Source organism: Oryzias melastigma, linkage group LG8 (assembly GCF_002922805.2).
Source record: "Oryzias melastigma strain HK-1 linkage group LG8, ASM292280v2, whole genome shotgun sequence".
In the NCBI taxonomy this organism is placed as follows: domain Eukaryota; kingdom Metazoa; phylum Chordata; class Actinopteri; order Beloniformes; family Adrianichthyidae; genus Oryzias; species Oryzias melastigma.
The window spans coordinates 12,491,620-12,509,890 of NC_050519.1; the positions used below are offsets into that span (position 1 = coordinate 12,491,620).

General features: G+C 40.2%; 1 protein-coding gene across 4 annotated transcripts in view; it reads left to right on the plus strand.

Moving 5' to 3' along the window:
* The window catches only part of cep112 (centrosomal protein 112), an 89,228-nt gene extending 77,222 nt beyond the window's left edge, over positions 1-12,006 (plus strand). For 3 of the 4 annotated variants that reach the window (XM_024272716.2, XM_024272715.2, XM_024272717.2), the window contains 4 exons: positions 3,118-3,207; positions 8,458-8,559; positions 11,372-11,436; positions 11,631-12,006. In XM_024272716.2, coding sequence (XP_024128484.1) covers positions 3,118-3,207; positions 8,458-8,559; positions 11,372-11,436; positions 11,631-11,634 — 261 coding nt within the window. In that variant the 3' untranslated portion in view covers positions 11,635-12,006. Of the gene's footprint in view, positions 1-3,117; positions 3,208-8,457; positions 8,560-8,892; positions 9,361-11,371; positions 11,437-11,630 lie in introns of those variants that run through there. The other variant, XM_036213270.1, reaches the window with a different exon arrangement.
* Positions 12,007-18,271: the final 6,265 nt, after the last annotated feature.

Consider the following 18,271-nt stretch of genomic DNA (forward strand, 5'->3'; position numbering starts at 1 on the left):
CTTGGCTGGAGGCGGTGCAGTGTGAGGTTTTTGCTGCTGTCTGAAGTCGTCCAGCCTCAGTGTCATTAGAGGATCTCTTTAATCCAAGACTTTGGGAGAAACTTCTGACAGCACGCTGCAAATAGAAGGCCCCGCCACACTTGAAGAGCAGCTAAGCTCCTAACAAAACACCAAGTTTAAAGAGGCCCCTGGCCTTTTTTTTTTCCTCCTCCCACCATTCCCTCCCTTCTTTCTTCTCCACCGCCCCCCCTTCCATGCCCTATGTTGCTTTTACTTCACCCAAGGGAAACATGCTTGCCTTATCTGTGCAGGAGGACCACCCAGGAAAGGATGACTCAGGCGTATACGTTTGTGTACATGCAGCACTCTCATTTGACTCTCACATTTGCTGAACCTTTTTTGCTGTTAATATTAATGCAAGCCTATACCTGCGTGGATCGCTCTGAGCGATATGTCTGCTACTCCTTTTGAGCTAAAGTTTGACATAAAAGGCATGGCCACAACGTTGATGGAGAGGTGATGGAGGCCTTCGAGCCTCCCAGCTGCGGGACGGCGGAGCAGAGGTATGCCGCTGCCCCGGCGTCTTCACCTCATCCGCGTTCCTCCTCCGCCTTTTCGCTGTCCGCATTTTCACCTTTCTCGATTCATTATTCTGGTTCTCTTTGTTATTTTTCTTAAATTGACATGTTTTTTTTTTTTTGTACAATAAATTTTCCCTTCACACACCTCCTTCTGTCATACTTCATTCTCTTGTCACGCTCCCTATATACTCCCCGAAATAAATTGATTTCCCCTTCTTCCTGGCCTGTTATCAATCATCCCAATCTGCTGGACTGATAAATACCACATCTCCCTGAGTATCTGGAGACACTTCAACTCCTACACTCAATAATTCACAACCTGTATCCTACCATAGAGGCAGTATTTATGTGTGAAGTTGAAAGACTTTTTTTTCCTTAAAATAAATGTTATGAGCCTTTAGATTAATCTATAATGCCTTTGTAGATGGTTAACACCTGTGAACGCGGGGTCACAGGTGTTAGCCATACACCTTCACAGGCTTTTTGCTTTCAGTCGTCTTTTTTTGTGGTTATTGGGATTAAAATTATACTGTATCTCGCGCTGTTTTGAAGGGATCAAAGACGTATCGCATGTCCGTCCTGTCTGACAGTAGTTGTGACTAAACCCCTTAAGTGTGACTCACAAAGCAGCCCTGCTCATCAGCACAATCATCCCATGTGCTTCTATTAATGAACTGACAAGTGCTGAACTTCTCCCCCCGAAATGTGTTATGAATATCTCAAAAGAGAACCCACAACAAAGTGCATGTCACCAGTGACGCCTGTGTTTAACTGCCCTTCCCAGAAGAAGAAGTCCAGAAATCCTGCGTCACAGTGCGGGGAAATCAGGCTCTTCAAAAAAAAAAAAAATCCCCCAAGCATGGTAATTTAAATAAATATGTGTGTGCAGAGTTGGTACAGAAAAGATAACACCTACACAGAGACTTTGGTCTCTGGGTATTTAAGTTTTCTACATTGAATTTCATTTGTTTCTTCCACCCCCATAACATTACTGGTACTATAAATGTTAAAGCTATCCAGCCATGCAGCTTTGAGCCAAATGTCAGATCGGACAAGGATGGATCTAGTCGTCTGCATCAGAATGGAGCAGAGCAGGGAGGGTATTAAGCAATATCTTCTGCGTGTTCTGTGAAACGTCAGGAGCTAACGACGCTAGCAACTGTTGCTAAGGACTTTTCTGACGACCAGATCCAACGACTAAAGCAAATGCAAAGTTTTAAGCATAAAGAAAGCTGAAACATCACAAAGCTACCATTAAAGAAGTGTGGTCATGCAGAAGACATTGCTTAGTAGATATTGAACTTTCATATTAAGGGCAGGGGCCGCAATATATTAATTTGGGGGCCGTAAATGGCCCGCGGGTCGCCAGTTTGAGACCCCTGGTCTAAGCACAAGAAATGTACGCAACTGTGCACACAGTTTGAATAAAGGTCAAGCAATGTTGGTATGTGAGGGTCACTGCCGTTAACATCACCTGAATCAAACACGCCACATTTATGAAACTTTTGACTTCAGGGATGTGACTATTAACATTTTCTTGTGTATCAAACTGGAAATAAATGTCAGTGTTTCTTTCAACACTTGGTGATATTAAGGCAATTTAGTTGGTGTTTTGAAGAAACTCTGTTCTATTTGTGTTGGAGAGAAGCAGCACCAAAAAATGACAGAAGATAGAATACACTGTAGGTTAACTATGACCCTAGATAAAAATCTATATATAAATTGACCTTTGTGAATTTGAAATTTTAAAAAAGAAACTCTAGTTTCCATTCATCCAAAGTGAAAAAGGTTATTAAGTACTGTTCTGTGACACAAAATGACCCGATCTTAGTTCATATTTAAATGTATGGTGAAAATTGGTTTATTTTGGTGTTTGTATAAGAAAATATTAATACTAGAAACTTGAACAAAAATGATCACATTAATAGTTCTATCAGATTCAGCAAAAAAGGGCATGTACTAGATATTAAGTTGAATGTAAAGCTGTTTTCTTCAGTGGTCCCCCCTTCTGGTGCTTTTCCTACAGGTGCTACGCAGGAGTTCATCTTTGCCCTGAAGCTCTGCAGTCTGATTTATGTCTGTAAAGTGGGCTGTAGATCGGGTGGTCATGCCTATCACCTGGACTGTGTTTCCTGCAGCTCCAAAAGAAACCGAAAAGGCAACACCTGGCCCTCTCACTCAGCTCCACTTGTTAGGGGAGGGGGGGGACAGGAGTATTGATGCTAGACAGAGGCCCCCCACACTTGTTCGAGGTGTGTGCATGTGTGTGCACATCACTTTCTGTTTTCTGTACAGGCTAATCTAAGATGAAGTGTCCACATGTGCACTGGAAACATCTGGTTCCAGGCGGTAGACAGGAACTGCGGCGTGTTATTTCTTACAACAGAGAGGAAGAGGATGACCTGGACTTCTTGTTTCTTTGATTCCTAAATGTTGTTTGTTCACAAACATTTTTCCCCTAAAGCTGCTGCGGTTTTACCTGATTTTTTAGTTTAGGTAGCTTCTTATTTACTCACACTTTCTTTTTTTTTTTTAGATGCTTCAGGAAAAGTTGGAAAGTCTCCAGAGGCAGCTGCACAGCACAGAGAAGAAGCTGCTCAGCAAAGAGCTGGAGACTGAGGAGAAGGTAACAGAGACCCTCCTTTCTTTCTCCCTTTTCTGTCCTCGTCAGCCTCGATGAGAGAAAAGCTGTTAAAAACTTTATTTAAACTTTCTACTTTGGCCTTTTTTCATCACATTTCTCTTTGCCGGGACATATTCTTCTCGATTGTGCTTTGGTAACTCCATCAACATCCATCTCTGCTCTCTCATCACCTCACTTGCTTCCTTTTTCTTAATTTGCTTTGCTTAGCTGATCCCTCAGGTCCACAAAAGACAAACCAAACAAATCATCCTCTCTCTTCTGCTGCCCTCCCTCATCACCCTACCTTTCCTTCATCATGTGTTTAGAGCTGACAAAATGCCCCCTCGGATAATTCCCAAATTCCTTGAGAGCTGCCTCTAAGAGCCAGCGCCTAGGGCCAGGAATGCCACCACTGCCTGTGTTCAAAAGGGAAGCCTCTGTGTGTGCGCTCGCTCGCACACGCTCCCTGTGGCTCTCCAGAATGCCCTGTAATCAAGCTCTGTTTTGACCTTGACACAGTCGGAGAAGAAAGCTCTAATGACTGCACTCACACAGGAGGTTGGCCTTTTTATCGTGGTATGTACACCAAAGGCATTCATTCCTCTCTCGCCCCCTCTGAAGCACCCACCCATGTGCACACTTTACCTCACACACCTCAGTGTCTGACTGCCATCAGGTGAAGGGTCAGGAGCCAGCCGGCGCTGCCCCACATCCAGACTAGATCTGGATTGTTTCCTGTTGCTCCACCAGAATTTGTCTTTTATAGCACCACAGTCTTTATTGCTTTAACAGCCACTCCAATGAAAACTGTGTTTTTGATGTTTTTAACATGTTCTGGTAGCATTTTTCTCATAAAGGGGGACATATGTAAAATAATGTAATATTAAAAGCGTGTTTCTAAGTTATTTCTTTATTTCAAATCCTCCACTTTAAGACAAATAAATCCATTACATTTTGATTATCTGAGCTGGCCAATATGGCTCGCTGTTTTTTCCTACACTAATGTTAGCTTGGAGTTGTGAGGAGCTATAAGCTAGCGGGAGAGGAGTGAACAAAGGAATGCTGGGATTTTAGCATGGAGTACTTCCATGCCAACAGCCCCACCCACAACCCAGAAGCAAATTACTAATAATCTCCTGCCACTCTGCAGATTTTTTATTTTGGCTGAAACGGCAAATCATAATAAAAAGACCACTAAGAATGATTTTAACAATAGAAAAAAATATATAGTTGGAGTGGTACTTTAATTTATGTATAAAATAGGAGAAAATGTTGTTTCTTATTTGCCACCGTTTGTTTAGCTTTATTGTCATGAATTTTTTTATCGTTTTTATTTTTTTTTATTTTGGTAATTTACCCAAATTAGCATGTTAAATTCCTTTGTTTGTTATATATGTAGAAAATTGAGATGTTTGCCTTAAAAATTTTAGGATTAACCTTAAAAATCTGCTACTTCTACCCCATTATTTTACTGTTGGCGTGGAGCGACCCTTTCCCCGTTCTCCGCCTCTTTGCTGAGAGCTCTTTGTTTACAATCTCTCCTGCTAGCTTACAACCCCTTATACTTCCAATCTAACATTACAGATGCCAGCTCAGATGAGAAAAACAAAGACCTACCTGGATCTATTTCAGCGGATGCATCAGGATGGAGCGGAGCAGGAAGTTTGTGGCCTCAATCATCGGAAAAATGTCACAAGAACATGTTAAAACCCCATTTTTCAAACATAAGAGTGTTTGAAGAGCTTTTCTACACATACAAACCCCAAACTGGAGAAGATTCGGGTTGGCTTTTCCCTCCGTTTAGGTCAGGTGTGTGTATAAATGTGTCAAAAATCAGCTGCTTTGTTTTTAAACTGGTGTTTGCATTAGCTCACATCGTACATCCACATGAATTGTTGATAGAGTTTCGACTTACGTGTTGTTTATCCACTCCGTCTCCTCACACTTGTGTTGCTCTTGTTTATCTGCCAAGATGTGGCTTTGTAATCCTTGTATCTCTATAATCCGATCCCTCGCATGCTAGCAGAGCTTTTCTGCCTCGACTTCACTCAGATGTTGCCTGCCTTCGACTTGGGGGCCCTCACAGGCGCCTTTGCCTCTAAAACATCATCAGCTCACTTCATGCTTGAAATCTTTGTTAGGGAAACAGCAGAACCTTAAATAGTAAAACTACAAATCCAAAATGAACTCCACTGCATTATTTTTATTTACACTAGAGATACATTTCACAAATTTATAAAAAATATTTGCTTGTTTTGACTTTAAAAGTATTAAACGTATGTAACGTGATACACATTGCTTCTCCCTGTTTACCCGACAATCTATCTGTCATATACACTCACAGATCATTCTACATTCATAGCCGTCAAAGTAACAGTAAAAAGTGTTGTGCTTGACGCTGATACAGACCTTCAAAACTGCTCCACGAAATACAGAATCAGTGAAATATCCCAAAGATTCCAAAGCACAGGACTTAAAGTTACTTTAAGCATGAACATACATTGTACATGAGTTTCTAACCTCTGTATCAGCTACATAGGTAAATGTTAAGTATATTTCACACATTTAAATCTATACTTTAGTATTTAATAAATTCAGAAAAGTCATAAAAAAGTTCAGGTTTTCTGTCAGCTTTAAGTGAACTCTTTCTATTGAACCACATTACATCATCACTTCCTCATCTGAGGGATTTGTTTCCACTTTTAAGCCAACTTTTCCTGTTTTGAGTCATTTCTTTAAAAAATCTTGTTTACAAACTTAATGCTAAATCAGTGCTTGTGAAGGTGCAAGGTTTAGTGGCATTTTTTATGTACCTCCTTGTTCCTGACAAGGTTTTTGTTGCTTAGGAACAAGGAAGAGGGGGGGTAAAAATCAAATATGTCTTCGCAGAAGCTACTTGCCCCACAATCCATCTCACACACACACACAACGCTGACTTCATTAGCATACATCAAGCTTCCCAAGGATGTGACAAACTTCATTTGAACGTTGAAAGTGTTTAAGGTGTGTTTCCTTTTCTGCTGGCAGCTGTCAGAAAAATGCGATGTGACAGAAGTGAAAACAAGACAAAGTCAAAACCACAATTTAAAGACTATATATAGTTGAAATGTTGTCATTTTAAGATGACTGGGAGGGAAAAACGGCTGCCGCGCCTCACAGTCTTCAAAATTGTGCCTCATCAGATACAAACAAAATCTGGTTTTAAAGGAGCTGAGCAGATGAATCCTGATTTATCTTCAGAAAGTCAAAGTGCCCTTTAAAGCTATTTTTTCCCTCTCTTTTGCAGTGATTCCCCTTCTCTTTTCTTTCTGCTCTCATCTGCAGTCTGTCAATGACCAGAAATCTCATGAAGGGTTTGATCAGCAGTGTTGTTCAAAGGCGTCTCACTTCTCTTCTAATGGAAAGGAACCTTTTTTTCCCCTCAGATCTTGTCGCATGTCAAAGAAATAATAAAAAAAAATTCTTTATTAAAAAAAAAAAAATGAAATTCCATGAAGACAGAGGACACTTGGCAAGGAACCCAAAGCAGGAGGACTGATGTCTCTTGAGAACGAAGTCAAACATCTCAGGGGAGTCGGATGCTTCTGTTTTGGATTTTTAACTCAGCTGAAAGATATGATGAAGTCAGACATCGTCTGCTTCTTCTGTGAGCTACCATAGGTTTGCACAACAGAGACCTGCTGCTGCTTCCACCCACACACATTGCATAGAAAAGAAGTAAGCTTTGGAGGCAAATGACTGTGGAATCGTCGGCCAACGTCAAAAAAATAAATAAAAAATGAATCCTCGTGGCCTTTCTATGTTTGTGATGTCAGACATGTCTCCCTGAACATGCCTTATCCTAATGTATGAATGGGGCAGAAAATGGAGAATTGCCACACATAAAAGGGAAAAAAAAGTGTATAATTTAGTCACAGCGGATCTCTCATTGCTGCTTCATAGATGAACCAAGAGGAACTTCACTTTTGAAGAATCTAAGACATATATTCAGAGTGGTTGGTAAGGGATGTGTTTATTCAGCCATTGTTTATTGCTTTGGTCTGAGGTAGTGAAGTGTGTTTTGTCTTGGCTTGCTATTCTGTTATGACTACAGACGCTGCTATAGATAGACATTTGAAAACATGCACCCTTTTTTTGGTTCCTTTTAACCTGGACTTTCAAATTAAGGTTCTTTTACTGTCACTTTGTTATTTTTCCTGAAAAAAAAACAGGGAACTTTAAAATCCTCTTTGACCTAATTTTTGGCGGAAAACTGAGGTAAACTGGTGCATTTTCAGCAGGTTGGAAGGCGGTTGAAAAATTGGCAAAGTGGCGGCCGACTAATCTAGCGCACTGAGCCGAGACAAAGTGAGCTGCGTCATGTTGGGATCATTTAAACCGAGAGATGCTTTGAAGTGCTTCATCAATCCCTTTCATTGTGGCCAGGAAGATTAATTAGCCAAAGCAAGAACAATCAGTTAAATCCACAACAGGAAGATTATTTTAAGGAAGCTGATCTGTTTCACCCTCCCCACCCCCACGCCCCCCCTTCAACTTAAAAAGAGCAGATGAGAGTTGAACTCCGCCAAACACTGTGCGGTTTACCCCGGTTACACCTTGAGATATGTGGGTAAAAACAGCCGTTAATTCCTTAAGCTCTGCTGAAATGTTCCTAAAGCTTGGAATTTATTGATGCAGCAGCTCTTCAGAATGCTGTAAATGCTTTTACAGTACCGTAAACGCACTGTTTGTGCATCCATGTGTTTGCACGGCTGTACACCGTACGCATGTGCATCCATTTGTGTGTGTTTGCGGCCAAGAACAGGGGGGGGTTGCTCTAACCAAGCCCTTTTCAACTTCTATAATCAGACTCTGGTTTAGTGGAGTGTAATTTAGCCCCAGACAGACTTCCTCCAGTCCTCCCCAGTGGAGATAGCTAGCTAGCTATTGAGCTGCTGCTGCGTTTGATGTGTTCTGCCCTCCGCCGCGGCTCTGTCCTCTTCCAAACCCAGCTGCGTCGAGCCCGTAAATGCTTTGTGTCAGATCTGGCTGCAGTCGCTGGCTGCCAGTAGGGGGTGTTGTGCGGAGGGAGCCTATGCTGGCCGGCAGACCCCCTGTGGAGATGTGAAGTGGCTGTGAAGAGCAGGAAGACCGCCACAGAGTGGGCGAGTGTGTTCAGCTGATGTAGAGGGAGGCCGAAACACCTAGTCAGCAGCATATATTACCAATATTGTTGGGTTTATATTCTGCTTAATCTGACTCTTTTTTTTTAAGGTGACCATGGTGCATCAGGAGTACGAGGAGAAGATCAAAGGTTTGATGCCTGCAGAAGTCAGACAGGAACTTGAGGACACCATCACCTCTTTGAAAGCTCAGGTGAGGACACATGAAGGGCGCTTTCACACACAACCAAACCATCAGAAAATGTTGCAAAAACTGCTCATTTGGAGAAGTTTTGCTATTTAAGCAAATAAAAAAAAGCAAGAAAATAACAACTAAGCTGAACCCACTAGTTTTTAGACTGTTAAATTGAGGTTTCTTTGATGAGTTACATCGCTTATATTATTAGTTTACCTTTACTTTTTAATTGTCTACTCACACACTTTTGCTAAACCCCCTTAAATTACCTTTGATCTGTTTTTAAATTAGTTTGTTAATTGTGATCACGCTGTTTTTAGCCAAGATCAATAAACTTGTGTCATTTTCTAGGACAGTTTCTGCAAAGCAACAGGAGTTCATTAGAAATTGACATGAAATTGAGTTCTAGGCTCGGAGTAAGCCCACCCCACCTTCCCATCATCCAGCTGTTAGCATGCTCTCCCGCTAGCTTACAGCTCCTCACTACCTCCACCTGACATTACCGGTGCAACAGAAATGGCGAGCAACAATGGAGCTATCCAGCTGTACAGTTTTGAGCCAGCTGTCAGCCTGTGGCTCTATATTTTTTCCAACAGCATTTTTTTAATCTGCTCCTGATTCACAACCAATTAAATAAAGAAATACTCAGAAACATAATTTTAAGCTTTTTTTTTTTCTAAATGTGACCCATCATCAGAAACATACTATGAGGATTGTTTCAGGTTCCCTTACAAGCAAATCTAAACCATCATTTTAAGACAGACACGTTTGTATTTGCAGTTCAGATAAAAATGCATGGTAAAAACAAAAACAAAAAAACTGGTGCAAAATGAAACACAACAACGTTAATTCACTTTTAAGTTTAGACTAAGGGGATACTTTGGCTTTTTTTTCTCTTCCTGTTTATACTAAACATACTTTATTACTAGCACATATCACCTGTAGTTTATGGTCAGACAACTTAAATTAGTCCTTAATCTGCTATTAATTTTATACTTGCATCTTGTTGTGTAATTTACAAAAAAATTGAATTTAATTATTTTGCATTTGATTAAACCTTTTATTTAAAGTCAGCAGAGATGCATAGTGTTTGTTCTGGAGTAAAGGTGTCTCCACAGATGCAGAAGTTCATTGTTGCATCACAATCTTTCAGCCGAGTTTCAAGCAAATAGACTTTAAAAAAAAAAAAACATGATACTTTTAGGTATAATGTGTTTTTTTTTTCTTCTTGATCCATTGAAGCAATTAAATAAATTATCATTTAAACCAACAGTTTTGATTAAAAAGACAAATTCCTTTATGAGTTTTACAGAAAGTCGCACCGTAAAAAATAAATAAAGCAATAAATATCTTTGTCGGCTACCTGTATAGCGTTTTTATTGAGTATTTACCTGTAAGCTTATCTTTAGTAGACCAGGTAGTCAGGTCTGTCCTCTCGTTTGCACAACAAAGCCTGTTGAGGTGAATAGTCCTATAAATAAATTAAAGAAATGAGTTTTATGGGATGTCAGGGTCAGATGTAGCTTCAACTTCCACAATTCGATTTGCTGTATTGATAAGCCACAAAAAAAAGGAACAATAATTTGAAAATAACAATTCTTTAAAAGCGAGAAGTTTATTTAAGTATCCTTTGATAAATGGCACCTTTACGTCCCAACTCTGAGTACGCCAGTGCAGTGATGAAGGTCATTCTATAAAGTAATTAAAGTCAGTATTTTGTTTAGCTTTGAAGCCCTTCCTGTGTTTCTAACCCACAAAATGCTTTCTTAGACCTGTTGCAGGACAAACTGGCAGCCAATAAATAAATCATTAAATTAAAGAATGCTAAAAATGTTCTAAAATAATCTCTTTATATATTGATAAATATCTAGTATATGGTTTACAGGTAAGTTGAGGACCAGATTACTTTTTCACTGCTGCTCCTTGATGATTTAAATCCCACATACTAGCATCACCTCACATCCTTCTCTTTTTAACCTCTCATTGCTCAAATTTTAAATATTTTTGCTTCAGCAATAATTAAACCGTGTGTACTCAACATCTTCTGCTTTGTTCATAGTCATTCTCCGCACTCCTATTTCAGCTCAGCGACCACAGCTCTGTGAACAGATATGTTTATGAATTGTAGTGCGGTTTCTCTTCTCGTTGACACCGTCTTCTTGGGTTTTGCGCATTAGCATGCATTATGTATGTTAGTTATATTATTTATTTAGATTGTTCAGGGGAAAAAAAGCCAGGTATGGAGAGTTTTTGTGTCTCAAGGAGCCTTTGACCACACCAGTATTTATGCCTCAACAGGATAAAGTGCCAAATGAAATGTTAGAACTTGAGCTGAGGTCTCCCCCACAGACAGGAATGTACGCTCGGCTCCACTCCTGCAGTCCCAGAACAATACAGATGCTTTCGGAGAGCTGTGATTATTCTGCCAGGCTCTTGATGCTGTGTAAATGTAGATGGAGGGGGGGGTGTTTTCCCTTCAGCTAAAAAAAAGAGAAAAAGTTTCATAAATAAACCTGCAATTTGTAGCTAAACAAAAGAATGGTGCGGCCTCCTCTCCCAACATCTCCAACCCCACTGACCTGGTCCATAATGTGTCATGTTGTCCCAAAGTGCTTTAACCCCGCTGCCCTATCTCCTGACCCCCCGGCTCCTGCTGTCTTGACCCCTAGACTCAACAATCGAGCTTTTCTTTCCTACTCCTGCCGCACCAAAACCTAAAAGCCGTCTAACCTTCTCTACTTTCAAGCGGTTTCAGTCTTCTCTCATAAAAATCGACAAAAGCAATCGATGTGAGCTGATATTCTCATCTTTTTGAATTGTGTTTGTGCAGGTCAGCTTCCTCCAGAAGACGGCCTCTTTGCTACAGGAAGAGCTGAATGCCTGCCGCAGCAGGAGGTCGGTGGACTGTATAGAAACACGGGTGTAGTTCAGTTTGTGCCACAGAGTCCACAGTCTTTGCTTTGTCACCCATCTACCATGGCAGTTGTTCACTGCAGCATCTCTGCTTTCACAAACTGGGATTTACAATGTTGTAAAAAAGATATTTTTAGCTTCTTCTGGTGTGTGAATTGATGTGTTTTTGGTCACAGGTAGCGATGAAGGAGCTTCATGACCTGAAGCGGGACATGAAGGACCAAACTTCTCATCCAGTGAGACCAGTCACCCTCAAATTTAACCTTATTTGTTTCCATTGTCAGTTTTTGTATTTTTATTTTTGAAAGTTATTTTTTTACCTTCATGCGTGTCCAAATGTGACTGTAAATGTACACTCACCTGCCAAAAAAGGTAGAATATTCTCCTTTTGCAAAACTATAACTGTAGTTTTAAAGATCAATCATATTTTGATACCTAACGTTGGATGTATTAGATTAAACAGATTACATTGGCCAGTGAGTGTATGCACACAAAAGTTCTCATTATTCAGAAATCCATTGTTTTTTTTAATAAATAACTTTTTCAGTTTGAGTTTTTTTTTTCCTTCTGGACGTGCTTTTCATCTTAAACTGTCTCATAATGAATCCTCCAATTAGAGGAAGTTTTTCTGTTGCCTCGGTTTCTTCTGTGACCACAACATGCATGCTCACCAAGATTAGTGCTGCAGCCAAAGACCTTGAATTCCCATCTCCCTCATCGCTACTTCGCTGCGCTTCTGTGCCCGGGCCCCATTTAAACTGCGGAGACCAGTCGGGGGCTTGTGGTCGCTTCTGATAAAGAGAGCTGAAGTCGATTGTTTGAACCTCAGGCCAAAGGCAACACTCAGTGGCCCTGGTTTTTCTGTCTTGGCCACCCTTTTTGTGTTTAACCAGCGGCTCCACTCAAGCCCAGTCTCAATAACTCAGGCTTTGGAGTCCACTTTGGCTGACATGTCTTGGTGCCTCCAACAAAGTCTGAAGGTTTTTTGGAACTAATAACCGCTGATGGATCAAAGACGAGCTTCAAACTGGTAATTTACCCCCATCAGTTTGTGTTCTGGTAAGAGAAGAATGCATGTAGATGAACACTGATCATTTCCAAAATATAGTTTTGTTTTACTTCTTGGAACAAAATTTATAGAAACTATTATGTTGCTAAATCATGTTGGGTTCAGAGGCCTCGCCGCCTATTTACGTTGGAATGTTTCCCTTTTTTTACTCCCTCACAGCACATGTTACCATTGTCCATGAACTGTTCTGCTGCATCCAAATGAAACACATTTCCCTCCTCTGTGTTTATTTGATGTGCTGATTTCTGCCGCTCCTGCGGAGGAGAAGAGAAGTGGAGAAGAATAGAATCGGGGAGACCTTGTATTTGAAGAAGAGGAATTTAGTTGTCTGTTGTTTCTGGAGGAGGTTCACTGAGGATTCATTACTATTGTAACACCGCATCCACTGAGACTCTTCATCTTTCTACAACTTGTGGGTTTGTGTGTGAGGTGTTTTGCATGAACCATGTCTGTGATGAAGTTGGCCAGTACCCTCGTAAAGCTACAGTTTAACTAGAAAACTAACCTGTTAACTTCCTGATTGAAGCTGATTTGAAAAGCAACTGGAAACCAACTTGTTCACCGAGGCTTGTTACAAGAGAAAACTTTATTACAACATTGTCAAATTGTCCAAATTAATAGTAAACATGAACATACAGTCTCAAAAAAGTACATTTTTGTCACTTTAATCCTCAAACTTTTTTCCTCATTTTTCAGGACGGTTGGGTCTTAGTGTTGTCATCTCCTTTCAAGATGGCGAGTACTACAAATCAAGAAAAAAAGTAGTAATCCAATTAGTCATGATAACAGAAATCTTAATCTATTTGTTTTACAGTCATAGACACAGAATCTATATAAAGATAGAGGCTTCATCACTGCTTACCTTACATTAATCAAAAAGTAATTAATATACTGAGTAAGTAAGTGTTATTTCTACACATACTCCAAACTCGTCATTTATGGAAGAATGGTTAGGGCTTCCTCCGTGTCTTTTTTTGATGTTTTAGGTGTCCCCAACTGATCTATTTTTGACGTGCTGGCTGAACCCATTAAATCACTTTTCCCAACCCTCGGGACACGGTACTAGACGGGATAAAAGATGCAGTACCAGGTTAGGGTGCTCGTCCGTGTCCCAAGGGTTGGGGACCCCTGAGTAGCAAATGCTATTCTATTCCCTGTCAGTGGCCCTTGGACCAATACTGGTTTTAGGCCCAGAGGTGAGGAGCCCCTGATTTAATGGGAACAGGCAGCACATAAAAAAATGACTGGATGGGGACACGCGAAATGTCAAAGTGACACATAGGGTGTTCTAATCATACGTCCATATATGACGAGTGCATTGTGTTATTTACCTGCTTTTTCCAGTTGGTCCGTATTCCAATGAAATGTCTAAAGAAGTCCCTTTGATATTAATGAATGAGGCAAAACTTCCTTTTTTTATTAGTTTGATATTTATAGGTCAATAATAAGGATAGACCCAAATAACAAAAATTGACCATGACAGTATTTTAACCTTTTGCTGCAATGACAGCAGACAGCACCTCATGTTCCTCACTGGCCTCATGATACTTCCACAAGTACAACATGAAGTTCTGCCAGCTCTTTTTGGGGGTGGAGTACGATCATCCAGTGTCAGCTTCAGCTGGTTCCAGATGTGCTCTATGGGGTTCAGGTCAGGGGACGGTGGTGGCCATGACTTATGAACCACTGCGACTTCATGAAGTTAAGCTGTAGCAATTCTAGAATGATGTAGTGGAGCATTATTATCCATGGAAAGAAAGTTGGGGGTGTGCTGATGGAATTGGGGTGATGATGATGGATTCAATGATGTCTCTGAGGTAAGAACGTGCAGTGACCGGCTCATATACCGTACAATAACCAAATAGGTTTTTCACTGACTGACGATGCCTGCCCTGACTGTTGCACCTCCTCCACCAAAGCCAACCCTGGGGACCATGTTGACGCGTATCGCTCACCTCGCCTTCTCCAACACTGACGACCATGATTTCTGTCCAAGGTGACTCGAGACTCATCAGTGACAGTTGACCATTGCTGTTATGTCCAGCCCACATGGTCTTGCATCCACTGCAAACATCTTGGTGTCAGTGGACTTGTCTGACAAGCAAGTCAAAGCGGTGGGGTCAATTGTGAATGGTTTGTCTGGAAACCCTAGTACTCTCACATCTGGTAAACGAGACTGCAGTTGTGTGGCATTTGCAAAACCATGTCTGAGTTCTGAGGTCTTTAGGTACTGGTCATGGTTGCAGTGTGTCACTTCACTCCTGGGTCAATCACAAACTGCCTATAGTTGTGTATTGATGCAAGTCTGTTGAGACACTTTGAGACTCAGCAAGTTCACCTGCAACATCTAACCTGCAGTATTACTTCCCTATATCACAAAAATATCTGAAGTGAAACATTGTGTTTACATCATCTGTTGAGTTTTTCACAATATCCTTAACTTGTATATCTATATGTACATATAGATATATATATATAGATATATATATATATATATGGATATATACATTTTCATATAATTATACTTTTCTAAACTTAAAATTTGCTCATCAGTTTAGTTGTTACAATTAAATTTTCAAAAATCAACTGCAAGGTAGGATGGAGATACAATCTCATGCTTTTCAGATTAATTTCCATACATTTAACTTACTATCAAGCTTCCCAGCTTAAATCTAAGTTTGGGATTTCCTCTTTCTTTCCTGCTTGTAGATTTTTCATTAATTCTCCAAAGTCCAGTTGTGTGTACTTTGGTTTAATGGATGGTTGTAAACTGATAACAGCCCTTATGATAGCCTGGAATCCTGTTCTTCTCATGCAATGAAAGCCTGGTTGGGGAATAGAGTGGGGCACTGAAATGGTAGGGTAAAAAAAGTGGATGTAATTCTACTCAACAGGCAGGCGGATGGTCACAGAATTGGATATAAAAAGAGAAAAAAAAAAAAAAAAAGCTGAATCTTGAAGGAAATAAAGGAAGAGTTAGCCATTGAACGCACTAAAAATAATTACAGTAGAACCCAAAAAGTAACTGAGACTCTCGAGAAAGTCTTCGTGTGAGCTGAAAACCATTAACCAGACTGCTAACTTTGAAGTCTCTGGCAGCACTACTTGAAAAAACAAACATATCTCTGGTGGAAATTACACACTATCAGAAAAGGTTCTGATAAGGACCGTCAATGACCACAGTTCTTCGCTGCTTCTGCAGATGCAAGATAAGACTCTACGGTGCAGAGGAAAGCATCTAACACCTCAAACTGTCTGTCTTCTCGGGGCCCAAAGTCAGACCCTGATAATGACTTAGTTCAACTTGATTCTGCATTTATGGTAGTAAACAAGCAGCCTTCATCCTCGTTTTAAATCAAGCTAACAGCTTATTTGAGTCGTTAAGCTTGATAGCTGCTGGTACTGGACATCAAAAACAGCTTTCTTTGTGTGTGTTGTTGTGCAGACCTCTGTTTTGATCGTTGACACCAGAACAGGTTCCAGTCATAACCTTCCTTTTAATCTGTGTTATTAGTCCAACATAGTTTTCGTCTAATTGATTGTCTAGCGCCAAAATTACCTCCGTAATTGTGCTTTTGTAAACAGAAGGCATGAATGTCATTTCCACAGAGCCGACATGGCCCCCATTAAGGATCAAAGCGCGCGCTTCCTCTCGGTTATCTCCACATCAGACAGTGGACTGTTGTGTGACAACAGTGCAGAGCGGTCAGGGAGCCTTCAGAAGTTTCCAGTCGTCCTCCTCACAGCTGCTGTGCGACACTCACTACTGTCTGCTGGCTATAAAAGCCCCTTTCAATTAAAACTGAATTTTGGTGTAACGTATTTTTCTGATGATAGATGACATATATGAAGAAAATTAAGTTATGTATAAGCTACACTTGGTAAATCACAAGCTCCTTGTACCACTCCATTCTAAAGCATCCATGTACGTCTGTGTTTTCATGGTCTGGCTTGAAACTGTACAGCAGTATAGCTCTAATACTGCTCGCCGTTTTTGTAGTACCGGTAATATTAGGCTGGGAGTGTGGGGGGCAGTATGCTACTGGGAGAGCTTGTAAACAGGGAGTTCACGGTAACTGGGAGGAGAAGGGGGGCGGGGTTGCTGCGGACCATCAGTCTCGCCCACAGCAAATTTTTAATAGACTACTCCCGCTGTGCAGAAACGATGTCCTAAAAAAACAGTTTTTTTTTATTTATACAGAGCCTTGCACATGACATTTATAGAAAAAATATATTGTTTCCTTAAAATGACAATGTGTGGTCCTGAGTTAGAATTCTGCACAAAAATTGAAGGCAGGAAATTGCATTTCATAGGCACAAATTAGCATATAGCGCAGAAATTGGCATTTTATGTACAAAAATTATCCTTTTAGTATAATCAATTCTTACTACTAATTTATGCCAACAAAATGCTAATTTGTGTGCCCAAAATACTCAATTCTGCCAACAAAATCCTCATTTGTTGTGCACATATTGCTGATTTGTCAGACAACATATTAATTTGTGCCCACAAAATGCTAATACATACCAACAACACACAGTTTGTACAAAAAAAAAAAAAAATTAGAAAATGCTAATTTGTGCATTCAAAATACTCATTTGTGTGCAGAAAATGCTAATATGTCAAGGTAACATACTAATTTTTGCCCAAAAAATACTAATTTATGGCAACAAAATACAAATTTGTGCACACAAAATACCATTTTTTGTCAACAAAATGTTCATTTGTGTGCATGAAATGCTAAGTTGTGCCAACAACACACTTATTTGTGCATGCAAAATAGCAATTTTTTTGCAGAAAATGCTCATTTGTGCACGCAACATTATTAATTTGTGCTCACTACATGCTAATTTTTGTTAAAAAAAAATGCCAATTTGTCCCTATGAAATACTAATGTATGCATGCAAAATACCAGTTTGTGTGCTGAAAATACAAATTTACAAACAAATGTTAAATTTCATGCACAAAATACTAATTTGTGAATAATAATTTGTGGCCACAAATTATTAATTGAGGAGAACAATTTGTTTTCCTTCTTTCATGCCCCGACATTGTTTTATAAATGTCAGGGCACTGTCGACTCTGGCTAAAAACAGCATAATCATAATTAAAAAAACACTGAATTAGATCAAAAGATGATGAGATTGAGACTTTTAAGTTTAATGCCAGTTTTTTATTGAGAGCAGAAGTAGTTAAATAAACTCTTTAGAAATGTTGTTTCAACTGTAACACATAAGTGTCGCTCAGCATGCTGTATTAGGGATTAATTGAGGACACAAACGCAGAGTCCTTGAAGATGTGGAGTACAGATTTCAGCCGTCGATCACGCACACGCGTGCGCCTTACTCTCGCGACAAACCCCTGGGATTGACTGTACATCCTTGTGTGATTGACAAAGTCATCATTTGCGTGAGCATGCGTGCCACTGTATCTTTTTATAGAGCTGTGTTGTGAGTCAGACCCTTGGAGGTTGCTGCTGCTGCTGCTGCTGTATACTGCTTGCATAAATAAACCTGTTTATCGCCAACACTTCACACAAGTTTTCACCATTCTGTCGCACTTTTTTCTCCTTGCTTGTGTCATTCTCTCTTTGTTGACGTGGTATTTATGGAAGATTTTATTTATTTATTTATTTGTTTCCTGGTCCTGTCACTCAAGCGCAACAGGAGCTATGAAAAGGAATCCACAGCTGTGTGATCTGAGAACAAGTAGGTTAGAGGCTATACAGACTAACTGAAGAAGGCACA